The sequence below is a fragment of the Lagopus leucura genome, unplaced genomic scaffold, assembly GCF_019238085.1.
Source record: "Lagopus leucura isolate 7727_CA_CO unplaced genomic scaffold, USGS_WTPT01 Super-Scaffold_100002, whole genome shotgun sequence".
In the NCBI taxonomy this organism is placed as follows: domain Eukaryota; kingdom Metazoa; phylum Chordata; class Aves; order Galliformes; family Phasianidae; genus Lagopus; species Lagopus leucura.
The window spans coordinates 80,291,771-80,313,268 of record NW_024962263.1 but is presented as its reverse complement, the minus strand read 5'-3'; the positions used below and the strand labels follow the sequence as shown (position 1 = coordinate 80,313,268).

The 21,498-nt window shown below is 43.9% G+C and overlaps 1 protein-coding gene across 1 annotated transcript; it reads right to left on the bottom strand.

The window, feature by feature from the left end:
- Positions 1-3,173: 3,173 nt before the first annotated feature.
- On the bottom strand, positions 3,174-18,377 carry SQLE (squalene epoxidase). Its single transcript, XM_042869565.1, has 11 exons — positions 17,835-18,377; positions 15,572-15,824; positions 14,877-15,057; positions 12,502-12,598; positions 10,525-10,638; positions 8,030-8,201; positions 7,709-7,804; positions 7,049-7,191; positions 6,492-6,588; positions 5,943-6,030; positions 3,174-5,018 (listed from the first exon to the last, which is right to left on the bottom strand). Exons 1-11 carry the CDS (start codon positions 18,123-18,125, stop codon positions 4,826-4,828), a joined length of 1,725 nt encoding a protein of 574 aa, XP_042725499.1. The 5' UTR covers positions 18,126-18,377; the 3' UTR covers positions 3,174-4,825.
- Between the last annotated feature and the right edge of the window lie 3,121 nt (positions 18,378-21,498).

Below are 21,498 nucleotides of genomic sequence, written 5' to 3'. Positions count from 1 at the left end.
ATAGAGAGTGAAAAGATTAAAATATGACAGAGCCTTTGCTACGAAGGCAGTTGTGACTAATTTCATGTTTCAGGTCCTGTTTGAGTAACCTCAGGGAAAAATCTGGTAGCAGCTTAACAGTGATGTGAATTACTGCTGTAACTCAGTGAGCAGAAAAACCAATTGTGATGAAATCATTAAGGAAAATGGGGGTTCACAGTTCAAATATTCCTCCCTGGAAATGATCATTTCCTCTGGGCAGCCTGAGCCAATAAGGGGCAACCAGCCTCTGGCAGGAGTTGGGACTGGGTGGGCTTTAAGGTCCATTGTGACCCAACTGTAATTTCATGAAATACATTACCAGGAGACAGAGAAGTGCTGTGCACAAGCAAATGCAATCTGGGTACGAAGAAAACCACAGTAAATCAACATTCTGTTTCCACTGTTGCACCATTACCTGCAGTTCCTGGGTTACCACGTGGCCACAGAGCGGGCACAGCTGTCAGCTTACAGCTCACCCTTCAACACAAATACAAGAACTTGAATGAGCGACGGGGAGAGCAGTGAGCCCAGACCCCCCGAGGCAGCAAATCATCCCCGTGCCCACTGGGAGGGATGCACACTGCAGTCAGATCATTGCCAGTGAGTGGCATTTCAGTCCAGCACCAGATGATGACAGAGCTTCACACACCAAAAAGCAAAGCAAGAGTTGCTCGAGGGCAAAGCACGCCCAGCACATCCTCAGACAAGCAATCCAGCTCTTGCTGGGTCCTGCTCTGCAAGAGGAACTACACCTGGGAAGCCCTATGGACATTCAGGCTCTCAGTACTCAATCAAGACCATACACTATGAAGTTCATAAAACCCCACACGGGGCAGCCCCATCCACCCAATGTTGGCAGCCATCCCTACTCCCCATTAAGCCCTTTTCCCTCCAAACAACACCCAGCAGAAGTTCAGTACAGCTGAAGAAAATCCAAGTGCTCCCCTGGAGAAACAAATTAACCATTGAGATAGAATAGGCGAGATCATTTCCAAGTCATTTATGAGAACACAGTAAACCCCACGAAGCTGCCTGGGTGCTGCTCATGGCCTTGCCTTTAACGAGCATTGTATTGACAGGGATCTCTTGGAAAGAGTCCAGCGGAGGGCCACAAAGATGGTGAAGGGCCTGGAGCATCTCCCCTATGAGGAAAGGCTGAGTGAACTGGGTCTGTTCAGCCTTGAGAAAAGGAGACTGAGAGGGGACCTGATCCAGGTCTATAAATATCTAAGGTGTGGGGGGCAGAATGGCGAGGCCGGACTCTTTTCAGTGGTGAGTGGAGACAGGACAAGGGGAAATGGCTGGAAACTGCAGCATAGGAAGTTCCGCACAAATGTGCACAAGAACTTCTTTACAGTGAGGTGACGGAGCACTGGAACAGGCTGCCCAGGGAGGTGGTGGAGTCTCCTTCTCTGGAGATGTTCAAGACCTGCCTGGATGCCTACCTGTGCGACCTGCTGTAGGGAACCTGCTTTGGCAGGGGGGTTGGACTCGGTGATCTCTGGAGGTCCCTTCCAACCCCTACAATTCTGTGATTCTGTGATTTCAGTGCATGGATTACAGATGTGCTTGAAGCCTGGTTCACACGCTCTCTTCACATCTCTTGAGCCTCTGAAAACACCCCCAGCAAAGCCTGGAGCATCTCATGCTCCTGCTGTGGCACACAGCTGCTGGTGCAAAGGTTCATTCCATGCTTAGTTGCGTTTCCCCTGATTTTTTCTCCTTTATTCCTTCACTGACAACTCCCAGCCTCCCATTCCCTTATTGGCTGCTCCTGCAAACTGAGCAGCTCAGGAAAGGCCTTGGAGACTGCAGGGTCTCATTCCTGAGCACTTACAGCTGGACACCTGGGCATCTGTTTCTGCTTTATGCTACTTTGCTTACAGTTAGCAATGGTGTTCAGTTACTTCTTAAAACACCCCATCAACTTTTCCTTTTAGTACCTTGGATAACTTAAACGCTGCTGTTCATTGCACAAAATGGAGCAATCCATTTTAACTCTTCATCTGCCCCTTTATTTTCCTCCCAGATTTCCACAGATGTTTGGAAATCCCCCCCAACACTGCTGGTGTTGCACAGACATTGTCACAACCCGATTGTAAGCCAACTCAAGAGTACCTGTTCAAAACCAAATCAGTGTTCAGCAGAGCTTGGGCAATACAGATCAGGAACAGCAATTGCTGCCTGCTGGTACTTGCTCCCTCCCCAAACACACCACAGGTAGCAGTGTGACAGCTCTAAGTGTAGAGCTTCCAGTGCTCCTCAGGTGTTAACACTTCATTCACATCTACAGGAAATGATGCACTTCTCTTTCCTGAAGCTGCAGAACACAATTTTTAAGGCTCTGTTCATGCACCACCCCAGAGAGGCACTATAATGCCTGAGACTTCTAACATCTCATTATACTACTGCCGTCAAAAAGGCAATCAAGGTATGAACTCCAAGCTCAGCAGCTGGTCCAAAGCTAATCAAGCACTCTGTATCAGGTGATAAGAGGGAATGGGGGGGGGGAAGAAGAAAACTACTTCTGTTGAAGCAGGCATCAAATACGAACCCAGAACAGAGGAATCACTCCTCGCATAGAACCCAACACTGCACACCTGCATAGCAGCTGATTCTTTTAAAGATGCAACTAAGAAGCCTCTTCACCCCGATTTTCCAGTAAAGTGCACATTTAAAACAAATAAAAAGAAAAATCAACGACAAAAAAGCAACAAAAGACCCAAAACACTTCACCATCACCAAACAAGATTCTCCCATTACCTCCAAGAAATGCAACACTGTAATGCCTGAATCAACTCCACCTACAGATGAGCTTCTGTAGCACTTCTGGGCAGAGAGGGCACCTTACCTTGCTCCTACCTGTGGACATTGCTCCCTGACCAGCAGCTTTACTTCTTTTGCCCACATTTGGCTCAGGAACTCTTTCTGAAACCACATTACTTTGCTCTTGCACAGACATGCAGTCAAGATCTTTCTCTCCTCTGCAGTTTTCAGCCAGTGATATTTAGCTCGATCAGCAGGACACCGAGCCAGGCATTGGCTTCAGGAAAAAAGAATTGTGTATACATTTAAGCACTTTTAAGCACACTGGTATTTCCTGGTAAGTCAAGACCCAATTGAAGTCATCATCCAGAGATACACAAGAAATCTACAGGTATAACATTTTATTTAAGTTAGCTGAGGGTGGATATTTGGCTCAAGATTGTTTATCTTTGAACTGAAAGAGACTGACCATAAATAATATTAGAAATAGGAAATGTAAGAGCAGCCAATCTTCCCAAAGTTGTCACAAGCTCTGGAAACACTTGTATAAATGCCAAAAATTTTGCCTCCCCTCACCAGAGGCATCATTGAGTTACCACAAATAATGGTACCTGAAATCATCAGCACTCCGCTCAGGAGTCTGCATGCTCTGTGAACATGCCTATAGGTATCAAAGTGACACAGATATCAAAAGTGATCATGGTTAGAAAAATATACACATTTTTGTCTCATCTGGAAAAGTCTTGGTCATTTGAAACCTCCATTGAATAAAACACTAAAAAAAAAAAAAAAAATCTTTTCCACAGATTTCTTCCCCCCATCCAACATAGAATGTGTATTTATATACAGCTTATGCAATCTGTCATTTCCAAAACATACAGTCCAAGTTTTTAAGTACAAAAGAACACAATGTGTTGCTGCTCTCTAGACCATACTGACACACTGCTGGTTTGGCAAGCCAGAATATGACAGCCACGTGGTGATACACAAAGCAACCGCACAAAAGGCAAGGGAAAAATGGAAGAACACAAGAACAAAGAAAAGCAAAGTGGTGAAGGAGGAATATTGCCCAGTAGTAAAACACAAACTCTCAAGTAGCCTGCTGTAGTATCTACAGGAAAAGATATATTTCAAGTATTAAAAGGACACCTGAATTGTACTTCTCACAACCTTCCAAGGTAACGTTAAAGAGTGCCTACTGGAAACAGCCCACATTCCAGTTGTTTCAGTAGATGGCTGGTTGCTGTGCTTAAGTCAGTGGCAGTATTAACCTTCACTTGCACACAAACCAAGTAAAACAAAACTCAGTTTTTAAAACAAAGTGAGATGGGAAGAAATTTCCAACAAAATGCGTGCTTTCAGTACCTGGGTGCAGCAGCCACCACGAGCATGCTTTGGTTATTACTTGCTTCAAATGGTTCTGGTGTAAAGAACACTTTCAGGAGAGCCCTACACGTGGCATTTGCAAAAGCACGTAACGCTGCAGACATGGTGACATTGCAGCATCTGCAGTCATTTGCAGTGTCCTTCAAAGCGTCAGTATAACAGTACCTCAGCTGCAACTGAAAGAGAACAGAGGCAAATCCTCATGAAATGGCCCAAATCAGGATTTTTCTTACAGTATTTCACAGAAACAAAGGAAGCCTATGGAGCTACTGAGCAGAAAGAAGCATGAAGGATAATAGCAGCATGCGGTTTACAGTTTTCACTTTCCAGTTTATTAATATTAGTGGTGCACTCTGCAATGGATGAAGCGAGGAATGAAAACTCTGACAGACCTGGCAATATGCAAACACCTCCTTACGGTCCTTGTAAACAGCTAACTCCCCTTTGAACTTTAATTGCAAAGAAAAGAATATTTACATATAATATATATGTATATAACCACAAAACCAAAACTAAGTCAAATCCCGATCAAGGACATCGCATTTCGAAGAGAAGAAAACATGACACAATATTATTAAGCAGTACACGTCCAAAGATTTTCAAGGCATCGTGATCTTCACGTTTTCTTTGTCTGGTCATATCCCCTTGGACTTCAATAGATGAGGGACTTCATTTCAGAGTAAATAAGTGGAAATATGATAGAGCAACTCCTGTAAAGGACAGCTGCGCTACTGAAGAAGGCTCGAGGCATGGTGATCCACGGCTCTGACTTAAAGCAGAAGTAAACGGCGTACAACGCCACGGCAAAGAAGTGGCCAATCAGCACCATTGGTTTAGGAGATAGCCTGTTTAAAAAGCAAGACACAGCACATGTAAATAAACAGGATAAAAACAAGCACAGACAAGCCTTCAGTTCCCAGGTTGGGCTCTTTGCACAGCACAACCGCTCTGATTAAGGCAGCTGTAGTCCTGCTGTCTCAGCTGTGAACAAGCCCTGCCTGTCTTGGAGCTGCTGCACACCTGCATTCCATTCTGCACTGTGGTCAACAGACACCTCTGCTTTCTCTTCAGTGCCAGTAGACTGAATCTGTCCTTATCAACTCCCAGGTAAGCCTGCACCGACCCCAGCAGCTTTAGCTCTCTTTCCAAAGAGACAAATGGACACATCCTTACATGTTCAAAGAACAATTTACTGAGCATTCTCCAGCTTGAAGGGAGCATGCAGAAGATCTTGACAGGTACTTGCTTCTCTGTTCCTTTTGCTCATTTGTGGGAGACCTCATCCATCATTACTCTCAGCTTGTCAAGCACAAAACATCTCCACAGCTCCTCCCTTTGAATGAGCAGAAGGGCCCACACTAACTCCCACCCATTTGTCATAGAATCACAGGCCTGGGTTGAAAAGGACCTTAAAGATCATCTAGTTCCAACCCTCTGCCATGGGCAGGATTGCCAACTGCTAGAGCAGGTTACCCAAAGTCCCAACCAGCCTGGCCTTGAATGCTTCCATGGAAGGGGCATCCACAGCCTCACTGGGCAACCCGTTCCAGTGACTCTCCAGTTTGCAGAGGCATTTTTAAACAGCTAAAAAAAAAAGAAAGCATTCAAAGCTCCTAACAGAACTTCAAAGTTCAGTATAATCCTAAAATCACTGCCTCACATGGAGCATTCTCCCCACAGAACTGACAGACTGGCTGTAAAGCAGAATCTAACAGAGGTTCACAACTTGATCTGGTTCACACCAGCTATTACAGATATGCTGAACTTACACAGATAGCAATCCAACAGGACCTGAGACACATTCTCCACCAAGTCTGAAGTAGTGGAAACAGGCTCTCTTTAGCTGGTGTAAGGAATCTACAAAACAAAACTGAAATCACTCACAAATACAGTGAACAGATACTGAAAAATTCTGAGCATATATAACAGTGATACAAAAAATCAAAGACTTCAGCATTTTGGCAGCTGCTGCTGTGAAATTCAGTTAGATTTCAACCTGATTTTACAGGGTTTTATAGAGAAGCCACAGATTCCTGAATGCTGACACAAGAACAATTGATTTAAGTTACCCAATGTTTTGTGTATTAAACAGTAACTCCAGATGCCCTTTGGGTTGCTATAGCTTGGTTTACACAACGCTAGAACTGGGAAGACAACTCAAGCTAACTCATTAAAATCCTTCGATCAGGGCATTTTCTATTCATGCACATTCATATATCTATGTGTGTATGCTTACATACCAACACACATGCCCTCCAGAAATATTTATTCAACAAATATTAATTAATCAGAAGTTATTTAAAAATACACGTATTTACCATCTGTAGCAGCAAAAAGTTCATACAGTGCCTGGGCAAGAATATTCACTACAAAAGAATGAGACTTCTTTCTTGACCAGTAAAACGCTTTTTTGGCCTGCAAAAGGAACAAAATTAGGAAACACAGAACACCGTTGAGAAGATTTTTGTGTAGTTGATAGGAGCCACTTCCATGTGAACACCTTCTCACACACTGCTGTGCTGTCAAGATGCACACAGGCAAACAAGGTACACGTGCTCATTACTCCAAATTCAACTCGCACAAGGTGATGGTTCAAATCCAGTCTGCTTGAGCAAAACGTATGCTAAAAACCACAATACCAGTGTGGGAACAGATCAGATACCATCCTAGCAGTCTGCCCCACAGCCACAGCACTCACAAATCACAGCTCTGCTCAGTGAAAATGCCTGATGTGATTTTTTTTTTATCTGAAGAGTTGAGAACAGCTGTGCCTCAGAAATAACTTCCACATCCCTCAGGTGTATCCAACTTAGACTGCATCATCTGAAGTGGAACCAAGTTTGTCTAAGTTAAGTCAAAATAAATAAAGTTTCACCTTAAGAATGTCAGAATCTTCATAAAGATCTGGAATATCCTGGAGCAAGCTTCTCCATATTTTGACATCGTTTAAAACGACACTCATTCCTCCACCAGTAAGAGGGTGCCTTATATTATACGCATCTCCTAACAGAAGAACTCCTAGATAGAAGAAAAGATAAATGAACTACTGCACAACTATCCTATCATCTTAGCACTCAAACCCTGTACTTTGTTTCCCAGCTTATTGAGAATTCATTGCCACCAGGAACAACAACTAGAAACTGAAGAGAAAGAACAAGAAATAGAAGGGAGCACGGCTTCAACAGATTTAAAAATCTCAATTCCCTTATGCATACACACGTGTCAAAGAACAGACATAAAATTCAAGGCCATTTTTATTTTTCTCCATTTTCCTCCCCTCATAAAGAGACCAAACACCTAAAAGAACGACCCACTGAGTTATTTAAAATTAAAAACGAAGCAGACAGTGATTTGAAGTCTTGCAGCAATATAAACATTACTGTTGAGTCGTGCCAACATGCATTTTCAAATGTATTTTTAATAACAGAATAAGGTAACTGTACTCAGCAACAAACACACATCTATGAGAACACAGCCTTAAGTCCAACAAGTTTCTAATGCCTTCCCTCCATCTGCTTTACTTCATAATACACACCTTTCTTGTTAACAGCTGAAGGAGGTAAGAAGCTTGCTGGCATAGTCCTTAAACGATCATTCTGAACTGCTATTAGAAATGGTTCCTTAAGGTGATCTGCAAAAACCAAGGTTCTTTGGTTACACTTACTTGGTAGAGCCTTAAATAATTTGCTCACAACTCATTTGAGCCTCTTCTCAGAGGCATAATCCTTCCAAACTCCTAACTCATAAGGCCAACCAAATAATCTGCTCTGTGACATGTCATCTAAGAAGGGAGAACAGTTATTGAGACAGTAAACTCTGAACGTGGAGATAAAGCAAACCAACAGACCAGACTCACCAGGCAGTTGGGGATGAATGCTCTCAAGCATGTATTCTTTCAGGTTCTTTGGCATTTCTCCTCGAATATCAACAAGGACTCGAGTCTCAGTTGAAGAAATCTGATAGATTAACACTGGACTAGTTTTAGCCAGAACAAGTTCGGCATAGTTAGTTTTAAACTGTGGTGCATCCTTCAAAAGAAGTGGGAGAAGGATTGAAATCAAATAATGAAGGGATATTAAACTTCAGATACACAAAACCATTCTCTGGCACTTCAAATAAAATCCTGTTTCATAGATAGGTTGTATTATATTTTTTTCCCTTTCAAAACAGCATGTTTTCAAGAAAAAAAAAAAAAAAAAAAGAATGCAGAAGCTTTCCATGAGATCATTTTTACTTCCATAAAGAAAATTATGGAAAGGAATGAAGTACAGTAGTCTGTAGTGTAGAGAACCCCAAGGGAAAAATCACAGGCTCCCAGCACCTTGCAGCTGCTCCTCAGGCTTATCAAGTTTCCAGAAGAAGAGAAAGAGGAGGCACTCAAGTAGTGATAGATAATTGTAGGGCTAAGGACACAGAAAGTGCTGAAGCTCCTCCAACTCAGACTGTGCCTGGTAGAATTTCTGCAGGGTTTTGTTCATTCTCCCTTATTTCTGCTGTTAATCCAATGGTTACTGCAGCAGCCGTGGAAGGCAAGGCAAAGCCAACCTGAGTTGGCTACAGCAGACCAGCTACCAACGTACATTCATGCTTTCTCACTTAAACTTACAGATCCTGAAGGCATTCAGGCAGCTGGTTACAGAGTACCCCATCTGCTGGCAGGGACACAGCTCAAGTATGCTTTTGGAGTATAAACAACAATTGGTTTTACCCACAGCTGCTAGCTTGCACCTAAAACTCATGATTTTCACCCTCTGAACAAGTGTCTTAGCAATAAGAAAACAGTGGGGAAAAAAAATGAATGTCACTGTCTTAACACAAACTAGTGAAAGCACCTATACCCAGAGTAACATAGGATCACCAAGGTTGGAAAAGACCCACAGGATCACCCAGTCCAACCATCCACCTGTCACCAATAGCTCTCATTAACCACGTCCCTCAACACAAAATCCAAACATTCTTTGAACACCTCCAGAGTTGGTGACTCCACCACCCCCCTGGGCAGCCCATTGCAGCACCTGACCACTCTTTTGGATAAGTAGTATTTCCTAACATGCAGCCTGAATCTCCCCTGGTGCAGTTTGAGGCCATTCTCTCTGGGCCTAGTTGGGCTGGTGCACAGTTTCAAGTAGCTATGCTGAAAGCTAATCACGAAGTTATAGAATGGTTTGGGTTGGAAGGGACCTTTAAGATCATCCAGCTCCAACCCCTGCTATAGGCACAGACACCTCCCTCTAGATCAGGTTGCTCAAAGCCTTGTCCATCCTGGCCTTGAATGCTTCCAGAGAGGGAGCATCCACAGCCTCACTGGACCCTTCAGGTACTGAAAGGCCCCCCAGAGCCTTCTCTCCTCCAGTCTGAACAGCCCCAGCTTTCTCAGTCTGTTCTCACACAGGAGGTGCTCCAGCTCTCTGACCATCTTCATGGTCCTCCTCTGGATCTGCTCCAACAGCTCCAGGTCCTTCTTGTGTTGTGGGCTCCAGAACCAGACACAATACTCCAGGTTATCCAGCTGGTTTAACCCTCTCTTGCTCAACTACAGAGAAATTATGCACTTACATGCTGGCTTTAAGAGTAGATTTTGGTATTAATCTAACTTCTAACCACAAAATCCTCTTAGAAAAAATAATCTGGTAATATAAATATTTGAAGAGCTGAAAGCAACTCTATCACATATGCTAAATCTGAGACAGTAAGTTCAGCTGGAGATGGGACAGAGCAGATACCAATAACTTCAAAGTTAAAAAACCACAGGTGCAAATTTCCAAGCATTTCTCAGTGCGACACAGAAATGGACAGAACAGCTGATTCTATGGGAAAACATCTCAGACTGCAGTTCAGGACAGTCCTTATAACAAAGCATCAATAGTTGTCTTTAACAAGAAGACTGCTTAAATCTTTCATAGACACATTCCCTACGTAAACTTCTACAATGCTACCTGCAATTGTATTTGATTAAAGTATTTCTTGTTCCAAAGTCTGCAAAAGGCCATGTATGCAACTTTTATTAATTTATAAAGCCCTACCATACGCCCCTTCTGTGTGAGTTCACATAAGTAGGCTCTACGGGTGGTGGGTGGAACAACAGGTGTGGATGGAAGGAGCAGCCAAGCAGAAAACATCAGGCCACAAAGAGAAGAAATTGTGTGGAACTGTGGAACTCAGCGACCCAGCAGAGCCAACACACTCAGGTCACCAACAGTGTGCTGAGCCATCACAGGGCCACCGGCTCACAGCAGCACCAACAGCTGTGGGCCACCACCAAGAGGGCACAGGCTGCCGCATGCAAACAGATAACACAGCATTACAGACGTATGAAGAAATATAGATCCTCAAGTTACACACAAAAGTTACCTTCAGAATGCAACCAACGAAATGGGATGAAACAGTGACTTTTTGGGAGACCAGGTTTTTTCTGAATTTGGAGAAAAGTCCATCAGCTACAACTGTCAGCGGTGCATGAAGTTCCTGCAGTGTAAGACAAAGAAAACCATAGGGCATTTTCCTTCTCTTTTCCATAACAGTTGGAAATAACTCACAAGCCCTCTTTTCCAATTGCACATTAGATGTTCTTCAAAGCAATAATCAGCTTCTCCTAGACATGCAGTCACGTAACATAGCTACGGGGTCTGTGTCAGAATTGGATAAAACAGACCAGAAAAGCAGAGTGATTGCTATGTTCAGCCCATAATGCTCTGCAGGAATAAACAAAAGAATCACACATAAGCAACAAGCCTAAAACATTTTAGTGTAAAAAGTGTACCAAAAGTGCCCAGATCTTTCTTAAAAGAACAAGCAGCGAATTCAGAGCAGTTCTCACCATCCTTAGGTGCTACAAACAGAAATAACAGGTACAGAGAGAAAAAAATAAGATAAATGGATTAGGTTCAGCTTGAAGATATGCACAAATTCCTAATGTTTAATACATACACTGTTTTCAAACATGGAAAAAATTCTTCAGATTATTAATAAGCATTTTATTTTTATGATACTGTGAGAAAAGAACTAGAAAGCATTTAGAGATGGACGATTCCTTCTACAGCTTTCTTGTTGTCGTTTGCAGTTAAATCAGAGTACATAATGACTGCAGATTTATGATGAGCATTAGTCTTTGGCCTTGGCAGGAGCAGAAAACAAAATCAATTTTCCTTTGAAGCTTTCAGGAAAAAGCATGCCATGTTTCGTCGGCACTTCTGGAAAATAGTTCATTGTTGGACAGAAGCATTTGGTGAGCCAGCAATGCTAGTGTACATCCATGCCTGGAACAGGTTCCTCTTGGTGCTACACTGCTATAAAAGAGGCTCTCTAGGCTGGCAAATAATTCAACTCTTTCCAGACACAGAACTCCAGCACTCAGTGAATTTGCTTATCATCTCTGTACAGACAGGAGCCTCAAGGCCCTAAGAACAACACCCATGCTCTCAGAAATAGCACAGGTTAGAACGCTGTCAGACTAATCTAGCCAAACAAGCTGTACTTACAATTATTGCAATGAAATCCATGAATGCATAAAGCTCCCAGCTACCTCACAAGGAGTTAAGGATGGTGTTCCTCCTCAGCTGTCTTACAGCTCCCCACTCCTAGCACATCCTGGGGACTGCAATGCCTTTTGCCTGAGCAGCCTTATTACCCCTCCTCCCTCTTGGAGGAGTAATTTTAAAGTGTTTTTGTTTTGTTTTGTTTTTGTTTGGCTTTTTTAGAGAGTGTATCCACAACTCCAGTACATATGTTCTACCTGCATAGGTTTCTCCTAAAGCTATTATAAGTTCACTCAATTTCTCAGAATTTAGCCAGCGTTTCGCCTTAGCTGAGGCAAAGAACAATCAAACCAGTGATGAAATTAAAACAGGTCAGAACTCTCCTTGTGTGACCCAAGAGATGACTGGGCAGAGCATCTCTATGAGCAGGCACCTACCTCCTGACTTTCAGACACCTTACTCAACAGAGGCAGCATATGTTGAAACATGGATGTTTTTACACAGCCAAAGCACGATTCTGAATGTATTATTTCTTCCATTGGTAACTTGGAAATATTTTAAGCTCCAAACATATGGATTATTTAGGAAAAAAAAAAAAAAAACCCCAAACCAAAAACAATAGTGCCTCTGAAAAACTGAACTGTTATCAAAACAACAGTAGGAGTTACAACTAGAATTTCCATACACCAGGACTGCACCCACGAGGAAGCAATCTCCCTTCATTAAAGCTTCATCTCTCTGGCAGTTGCAGATTTCTGCACCAGAGCTCTGAAGTAGCATTGCTTTTTAAATGCTATACATACTTAACTCTATTTTTACAGTAGTTAAAGATCAGAACAGAAAACTGTCTCACCTTAGTATCCCCAGTTTCTTTGTCCTTGTACTGAACACCCACTATGCAATCATCTTCTTCAAGCAGCTGTGTCACAGTTCCTTCAATGAATTTTGCACTGAAATAAAACAGGATTTAGAAGAGGAGGTAGGAGGATTAAGGATGCCAACATTTCATTGTGTCAGGTACAGAAGGAAAATGTCATTTTCAATAACTTTGTCTCTGCCACGATATTCTCTCTAAATGCAACACAAAGATCCTTCAGCTCTTTTTGAAGCCACATTAAATGTCAAACACTGCTTGCCATTAGCCTCTGTTCCACACTGTCATCTGGCTTGATGTTTGAGACTATTCTAAAGTATAATGCTTAACATAAACACCCTGCCACCAAGCAGAACTCCTGCTTTTGCTTTAGGCATTCCCTGGCTGAAGGAGATGAGCAAAGACGAGTCTGACACATACAAGCAGTCAGCAATCAGCCCCCTGAGCACTTCCCTCTGTCCAGCAGAGCAGACTGACAGAACACAAGGGATGAAACCCCACGCAGAGGGCAGGAGCAAGATCCAAAGTAGCACTTCAATACTTCACATGTAAGCGTGGTAGAAGCAAGGTCCCTAACTGACACAGAATAGTCCTCAATAACCCATCCTGTTTAGGACAAAGCTCTGACAGTACTTATGATCAGACTCCAAACTGAGCATCCCTTGCATCTATCTCCAATTTTGGCTGTTTGGGTTTCACAGATCGTATCTCTTTCCACTTCAACCTCTTGTTGGATCTGAGCTGTTAGACACAATCCCAGCAGTTCAGACCCTGCAGCTCAGAATGAACACACCTCTCTACTTCACAAATGTTTTCACATCCACATGGAATACAAAAACTTAGAGAAATGAGATGAAGTTCCATATGAGAATAAGACAGCCTGAGAGTTCAGGCCCTCAAAGGTAACAAAGCAATTGAAAACATGCCTAACAGGAAGTTCAACAGCAAGGATATGTACCAACCTACCAGGTTAATAGCAGTTGAATCAGCATTCTGCAGGTCTTACTGGCTTCTATATTTCTTTTATAGCCATAATTTAACTAAGTGCTTATTTCCTATTCGTTCTAACCCACTATAAAAATCACTAACTAATGATACCCCACCTTCTTCCACTGCAGAATTGATTTTACTCATCTGAAAGAAGTTCATGTTATCTAAAACATGAAGAGAAAGCATTCAGCAGTCATTATTCCCTATATTTTCACAAGTTCTGAGATGAAAAACAAAGCTTCACAGCATTACGAAGAGTATTTCATCTCTCTTGTGCCTTGACATAACACGCAGTTTCCTTTGCTATCATTACAGTGGGAAGAAAACATACAAGAAATGAATAAAGAGTGGAAGAAAGGTAAGGGCTGAACTCAAGACTCAAACATCAGCTTTTGTAAATTTCTGCTGACAGGATTTTTGTATGGCTCATGTGCTGAGGTGCCCAAATTTCACTGAAGTTGAAGCCATAACCAAGAAATCTTTAGCTTTTACAGCTATTAAATGCAGTCAGCATTGATTTCAACTGTGCTGCACAGTTGCTGTCTTTTAGTGCTACTGATTCATAGGATATAAGAGATATGATAAAATAAAGCAATTTTCCACTTCAGAATAGATGTGTAAAGTAAGAAGACAGTACTTTCTGTATTCCCCTTATAAGCATTACTGATGGGAAAAAAACACAAAACACCCTTCAGAAGCAGCATCTAGAATCTATTTGTTTTTTGAAATGTTTCCTCCTCCTCTCTTTTAATAGAAGGAAATATCAACCATTCTTTATTTCATTAAGAATAGGAGGCATCTTTAGGATTGTACAACTGTTGGGAGTAGCTCTCTCCCATTATTTAGTGCCCCTTCCTAGCTATTTTGCTCTCTTGTTAGCCATAAAAAAAAAAATTACAGAACATGCAAATGTAGAAGATTCCTGGCACTGCAGACAACATATCTGAAAGAAACGACACCAAGTTATATCAGACATTTCTTGGCAAAAGAAGTTCTGTGCACTGCACCCTGAGGTCAGTGCTTCTGGTAAAATATCAAACCCAATAACAGGCCTAAGAGAATCAGCTTTGTAGGCTCAAGATGCTCTCTCATAGGGACAAGGCAGTACCCCTTCTAGTTAAAGCCTTTGTTCCCATGAATTTAAAAATTAACTTGCCTCGAAGGCTAACATAAGAAGTATATTCCACTCATAAATGTGTCTACAAAAACAGAACGAGCAACTTCAGCTGTTGCTTTCTCTCAGCCTTGCCCACTGGAGCTGCTGTGCTGGGGCACAAAGAAACAGCCAAGGAATCTCACGCAGGGAACAACGCTCCAGCACCCCAGCATCCAGGCTGTGACACTGAGCAGCACACAGAACTCACTTAGGCTCTGCCATGGCTGCCCTTCGGAGCCCCATGATGAACTGGCCGTGATGGAAGGATCTTCCGCTCACCACACGGCCATCTTCAGATGTTGGAAAAGGAATTTCTACCTCCGACTTGCTCTCTAGGTCATGAATGATGTAACCATTCACCATTTGTGCATCGATACCTTCTACTGTATCTGCAAAAACAAACAAAAAAAAAGCCAGCAGATGAGTTAAAGAAAGCTTTTAAAAGACTTATTTAAAATATTTCTTCACATGAAATCCAATTATCCTAATCAAAATATGTTGAGGAAAGAATATCATAGAATCTTTATAGAATGGCCTGGGTTGAAAAGCTCCACCATGGCCATCTAGTTTCAACCCCCTGCTGTGTGCAGGGTCACCAACCAGCAGACCAGGCTGCCCAGAGCCACATCCAGCCTGGTCTTGAATGCCTCCAGGGATGGGGCATCCACAGCCTCCTTGGGCAACCTGTTCCAGTGCCTCACCACCCTCTGTGTGAAAAACACACTCTTAAAGATAGATTGGAAACACACGAGCAATTATTCCTTTTACTCATTGTAGATACTGTATTTCTTCATTTTTCCTGCATTTTAGATACGGCATGCCTTATCTAAAAGCATAACTCAGAGCAGTAACTGTTGTTTTATATTTATCTATATATACATACACAGTTTGAAATGCACTCACCTTCAAGACCCAAGTCTTTAAGTGCATTAAAACCGCCAGGCTGCAACAATTCTCCAACTATCCTGTCAGGCTCCTTCAGATCCCTCTCTATTACAGTCACTTTTCTTCCATCTCTGGCGAGCACCGTGGCCAAGGAAGACCCAAGGACACCTGAACCCACAATGATAACTTCTGGATCATTCTGGGGCAATGATGTCGTAACTGAAGCAGCCTCTGTCAGGTGCATATCTGAGACATTTACTTCTATTTTACCCTGTAAAAAGAAAAATCCAGAGTTAGATGCATTGATGTATGTGTACCATAACTTTTGCATGGGTTTGACTTTGGACTAGTTCTACTTTCATCCAGCAGACCGAGAGCCTACTGATGGATGGATGGCATCTTCCAGGTTAGCTTTGTTTAAAATAAAATCAGTTGTACTCTATAATTGTATAATCAGTGAATATACAGCTGTTGTAATTAAGAAATATACAAGAGAGTTTAGCTAAGCAGATTACCCCAAAAAGAACAGATGCAGGGCTCACCCTTGTCCTTGGCTTGCTGGAAAACTCCAAAAGAAGGGATCTCCAGAAGAGATCCTTCCCCACTGGCAGTCAGCTCTTAAATGGGTCTAGGAGAGGTGCAGACAGGCTCCACCCCTTCCAGCAGCACAGGTGAATTGCCTTCACCTGTGCTCCCATGGCTGACTCATTGCTGGCCTCAGGTGATCAGTCAGAGGTTCAGGCCACAATTCAGCAGTTCCCATACAGTAATGCAACAAAAAATCAGGTAGGGAAAAGAAACAAGCAGACACACTTGATTAAAACTTCCCTCCTGATCTCAGCCAAACATTAATACAACGTTAGTATCACATATGCTGGAAGCTGAGTTCCTAGGAAAGGCAGTAAAACAACTGCCACATATTCTTATCTATAAAGTAACAAATCAAAGCTTACATATCCATCCCTACTGCACAGAGAACTCAGCAATTAAAGAAACTGTTACATCAACTGGAAAATGTATTCTTCTAACCTTATTAAGTTGATTGAAGTGAATCCAATTCACTCTTCCACAAATGCTTCAGCACTGCAGCGCTGACAGCAGTAAAAACTTGTTGGCGTCAGTGAAATGAATACTCTGAACAATACAAAAGCCAGGATTTCTGGCCGCATGGTGTAATGTTTTTAGCTACAATGTAACAAGGGATTGTAAAAGTAGCTGCAGGACTTTGAAAAAAAGCGAGAAACTGGGGGAAAGGCAGGCTTTTACCATTAAAACCCACAGGGCATGCATCCGAAAATAGTTTCAAGTTGTTCTGTGAAAGCGGTGGGCACCCAGCTGAAAAGGCCCAGAAGTGCCCAGGCAGGGAGCCAAACAGTGTGACCTAGAGATGGACTGAATATGCATGTCCACCTACTGGTGGTAGATTGCAGGGCTCCTGCCAAACTCCAGCTGAAAGCCTGGTGCTCTCCGCTATCACTGTAGAACGGGCTGGCTAACCGAAGCCAGGTTCTGTAACTGTTATACAAGCAGCACTTTAAGATAATTCCCACATTGCTGTGTCTCCTGCTATCGAAATGGATACATTTAATCCAGAAACAAGAGGAAGATGATCACAGAATAGCAACATGGCCGAGGCTGGCACAGACATCAGGGTCTGTCCAGCCTTGCCTTTGCTCCCGCAGGGTCACCCAGAGCAGAGGGCCCAGGGTTGCATCCAGGCAACTTTTGGAGATCTCCAAGAATATCTCCAGTAGGCTTCCTCTGGACAACCTGGACCTGCATGGTACAGAAGTGCTCCTGGTGTTCAGGGGGTCATGCTATGCTCCAGTTGTGCTCACTGCCTCTGGTCCTCGCACTGGGCACTGCTGAGAGCAGCCTGGCTCCATCCTCTTTGTACCTTCAGAACTCTGTGCGCATGGATGAGAATCTCTTGCTGAGCCTTTTCTTCTCTTGGACAAAAAGTCCCAGCTCTCTGTGGTTCCTCACAAGCGATGTTCTTCTAATGTCTAGAGCAGACTGGCAATTGAAGATACCCTTCTGCTAGCATAATAACCCATTACCTTGTTATTTTCTTTGAATATTCATGTTGCATTCACCTTCATAAAATCTCATTGTTTCTTCCATCATCAAAAACCAACGCAAAACATGACACATCCGTCACACAGGATGCAAGCACAACCCTCCCTGCCCTTCCTTCTCTGCCCTCACCGAGGCCAACTCCGAAGGGCCAACAGGCAGGCAATGCCTCCCAACTCAGGCACCACGTCCAACCTGAACATACCTTTCTGGATCCGGGTTGCTTGACTCGCTGAGACCCCGCAGCAGGTTTGGCCCAGAAGAAGCCCACCAGTGGCAGAGCAGAGAGAGCGTGGGAGAGCATCCCCAGGTGGGGCTTCTGTTGCTGCTGCTGCTGCTGCCGGGGCGCACGGAAGTGGTAGCGATAGGAGAGCAGCAGGCCCAGGGAGAAGAAGAGCGCAGCGGAGAGCAGCACCTCCTTGTTGGCGTAGCTCATGAGGTCCCCACACTTCTTGTACACGTAGATGAAGGAGGCGATGCCCAGGAAAGTCCACATGGTGAGGGCACTTCCCAGAGTTCTGACGTCAGCTGACGCTCCGAAAATGGCTTTTCACGTAATATACGAATAACAGAAACAGAGAAACACAGAGGCTTCCGCGCGACGGCAGAAACGGCAGTCACACGCAGCTCCGCGCGACACCGCGGAGCTCACCGAGCCCTAGAGGCACAGGCACCACCGGCGCAGCCAGCAGTCTCCATAAGGCCCGGAGCTCAGCGCAGCACCGCAGCGCCCGCAGCCCCACGCGATGCTCACGAAGCCGCTCCCCGCGCGGCTCGGAGGCTTCCCCTCGCCGCCGCCTCCCTGGGCGGCTCCTCAGCGCCGTGCCCGGCCCTCTCCGCGGCTCCGGGGGCGGCTGCGCTCCGGGCGGTGCCGCCGCGGCCTTCGCGCCCCGCAGTTGAGGTGAGGGAGCCGCCCCGCAGAGCCGGACCGGGCGGGGATCGCCCCTCACGGGAAAGCGAGATGAGGGGACCGGCGGCGAGGGGGCGTGCCTATGCTAATGAGCGCCTGCCTCCGCCTCCTGGTAGGTACCGCGCGCCCCGTGCCTCAGCCTCGTCCGACCAATCGGCGGTGCTATGCCGAGATGGCGCTATGGCCGGGCGCCCAATCCGAGCGTGGGAAAGGCGGGGCTTGCGCGCGCCGGGATCCTAGGGCGATGTGACGCCGTTGGGAGGGGCGGGAGATCGAAGTTGCCGTGGTGACGGATGAGCGGGGCCGCCCCGAATCCCGCGTACCCCGCCGCTGCCTTGCGGAGCTGCGCATGCGCGCTGGCGGGACGTGGGACCCTGAGTGGTGAAGCGTTAGAAAGCAATGCAAAGGGAGGTGGCGGAGTTAGCATCCACTGAGGTGTTCCAAGGAGGTGTAGGTGCTGTACGGAGCGACGTGGTTTAGTGGTCACAGTGCTGATTGGTTAACAGACAAGATGATCTTGGAGGTCTCCTTCAACCTTAATGACTCCATTATTCCATGACTTGTAAGAGTTAAGGCAAAAATAGGAGCTGGTCAAAGAATAGAGTTTGGTTCATTCATCACATCAGTCAGTTTAGGCTAGAGATAAAGAAGTGTGAGCTAAAGAGATCAAACACAGGCTGTTATCTATAGTAGAGACACCGGTTTTCCCCAATTTGAACTAGATTTATTGTAGCTGTCGACAATTTTTGTATTTAACCCACTTGAGACTGAACCATTTAAGTACATCTGCGCTTGATTTCTTATGTTCGATTCAGTAACATTCCTTAAGCTCTAAAATTTCTTTATTATGAACTGAGCCCCACAACTCAGCACTTTGGAAGACCAAACCAAGCCTTCTGGATGTGCCATGGCAGGCACCAAACATGAGCTGAAGCACAGTCCTTAAGCTGGAACATTTACTGGAACCAACACAAATCTTATGAGGACTAAGAAGGATAAATGAATTGGCAAACATGAGCCAAAAACTACTGAAAATAAAAGCAGGGTAATGCAGATGCACAGTAGGAGTCATGCTGAGGACCAGTGAAGTCTTAAGGAGTAACAGAAAGGAGGACGGTGTCTAAGAAAACAGTGCAGCGGGGTGATGTGAATGAAGATGGTGGTGAGCTGATTTAAAGACTAGAGGCAAGTGTCATGTTTCATGTTACTGCAAACTACCAAAAATTGCTTTTCACCCCCACCCCCAGCCCTGGATCCTGATGGCTGCAGCTGGAAGGTTCCTGGCTTCAGCTCACTGACAACAAAACGTGACCCATGGAATAAGAACTTTGTCTTCTCCGAGTCACCCAGGACAACGTGAACACTGTGTTAGAGATAGAGGACAATTGCGTATGGCTGGTAGAGAACAGGGAGCTTGGGTGTCACTGCTGCTGCAGGTTGTAATTAGATCTAATTAGAACAAAAAATAACACATTTGTCCTACTTCCAACACAATAAATCACCCTCTGTTAATGAGATGCTTGTGCAAAATGTCTGTCAGGATTATGTAATTCCCGAGTAATTTTTTTTATACTTCCATACAGAGTGGATTAAAGCAATTATAAGATTCTGGTTTTGAACGAGACACTCACAGTTGCATCTGTCAGAGTCTCAGATATGTTCCAAACATTTCCACCCAAGACATCAGAAGACATCCCTCCTGTCTCCTAATTTACTCTCAGTGTCCTGGCTACGGTGAAGAGCTTGACATAATTAGATTTCTGTTTAGAGTAAAAGCTATCTTTTGCTGCTTACAGTACTGTAAATAAGATGGTATTTCTGTGGATTTCTTTTCCAATTAAAAAAAAAAAAACAAACACCTTTTTTGTTTTTTTTTTTTATTATTATTTCTGTGTTCTTGAACTTCAGTAGGATTTTTGTTTCTGGAATAAACTATTCTTCTCTCACTTGCGAAACACTGTCAAGATGATGGCTATGAAATATCATTTAATGATCCAAAGCTCAGGGTGGCAAATACGAACAGGCTGAAACAAGAATTTCTAAAATTACAAAACGATTCTGCAGGCAGTAAATAAGGGCACCTGAGCAGAGGTTGGAGCTGACTTTCTGCTCTTTCCTACAGGCAGTTTCCCGCAATCCAGTTTTTCAACGCAGACAACCAGCATTTGCCAGCAGTGTGAAATTGCAACAACCAGAGATGATGGGCTGAACTCTGGGGTAGATAAACAGTTCAGTTAAGATAGATTTTTCCAGTTTTGCAGAAGCAAGGTTCATAAGAATGCCACCTTAAGATGCTAACCCATAAAATACGGGACAGACCTCTAGTATGCAATCGCAGCTGCTCTGGCAGCACTGCTTTAGGACAAATATCCAAAGTGTCAGACCTGTTGTTTATAGGCTGCACAACTGACCAACGTGTGCTGCTTGAGACTGAACCTTGCCTTCCTTGGGCATGGTGTGATGGACAGCCTGGTCTCACTGCTCACACAAATGGTGGTCATCTACCCATGCTGGTAGATAGATGGGGAGGTCTGGTGTGTACTTTAACAGAAGAAAAATATCGATCTTTATGTTTCAGAAATCATCATCATAAGAAGAAGAGCCTTCTCAGTGTTTGAAAGAGGAAGGTAGGAGAATTCCTGAAAAATTAGGAGGGTGACTATTTGAAACTGCAATTATTCCAAATTACAGATTATTTGAACTTTGAAGCAAGAGGCCATTTCCAGAAAAAACAATAATTGTTATTGCATGTATGTCAGTGGGTGTGTGAATGGATATAAAACTGTTTTCTGTGGGCACTTAATTATACTGAGAAGCCAGGTGATTTCTTTTCGTATCAAACTAGTACTGTGTAGTCGAATGTTCTCTAGAACTGATCAGAAGAACTCTGCAGATGTTTTCAGTAAGCTTTTGCTAATGTCAAAAAAATAATGAGATACAGCAAAAGCTTTGCAACAAC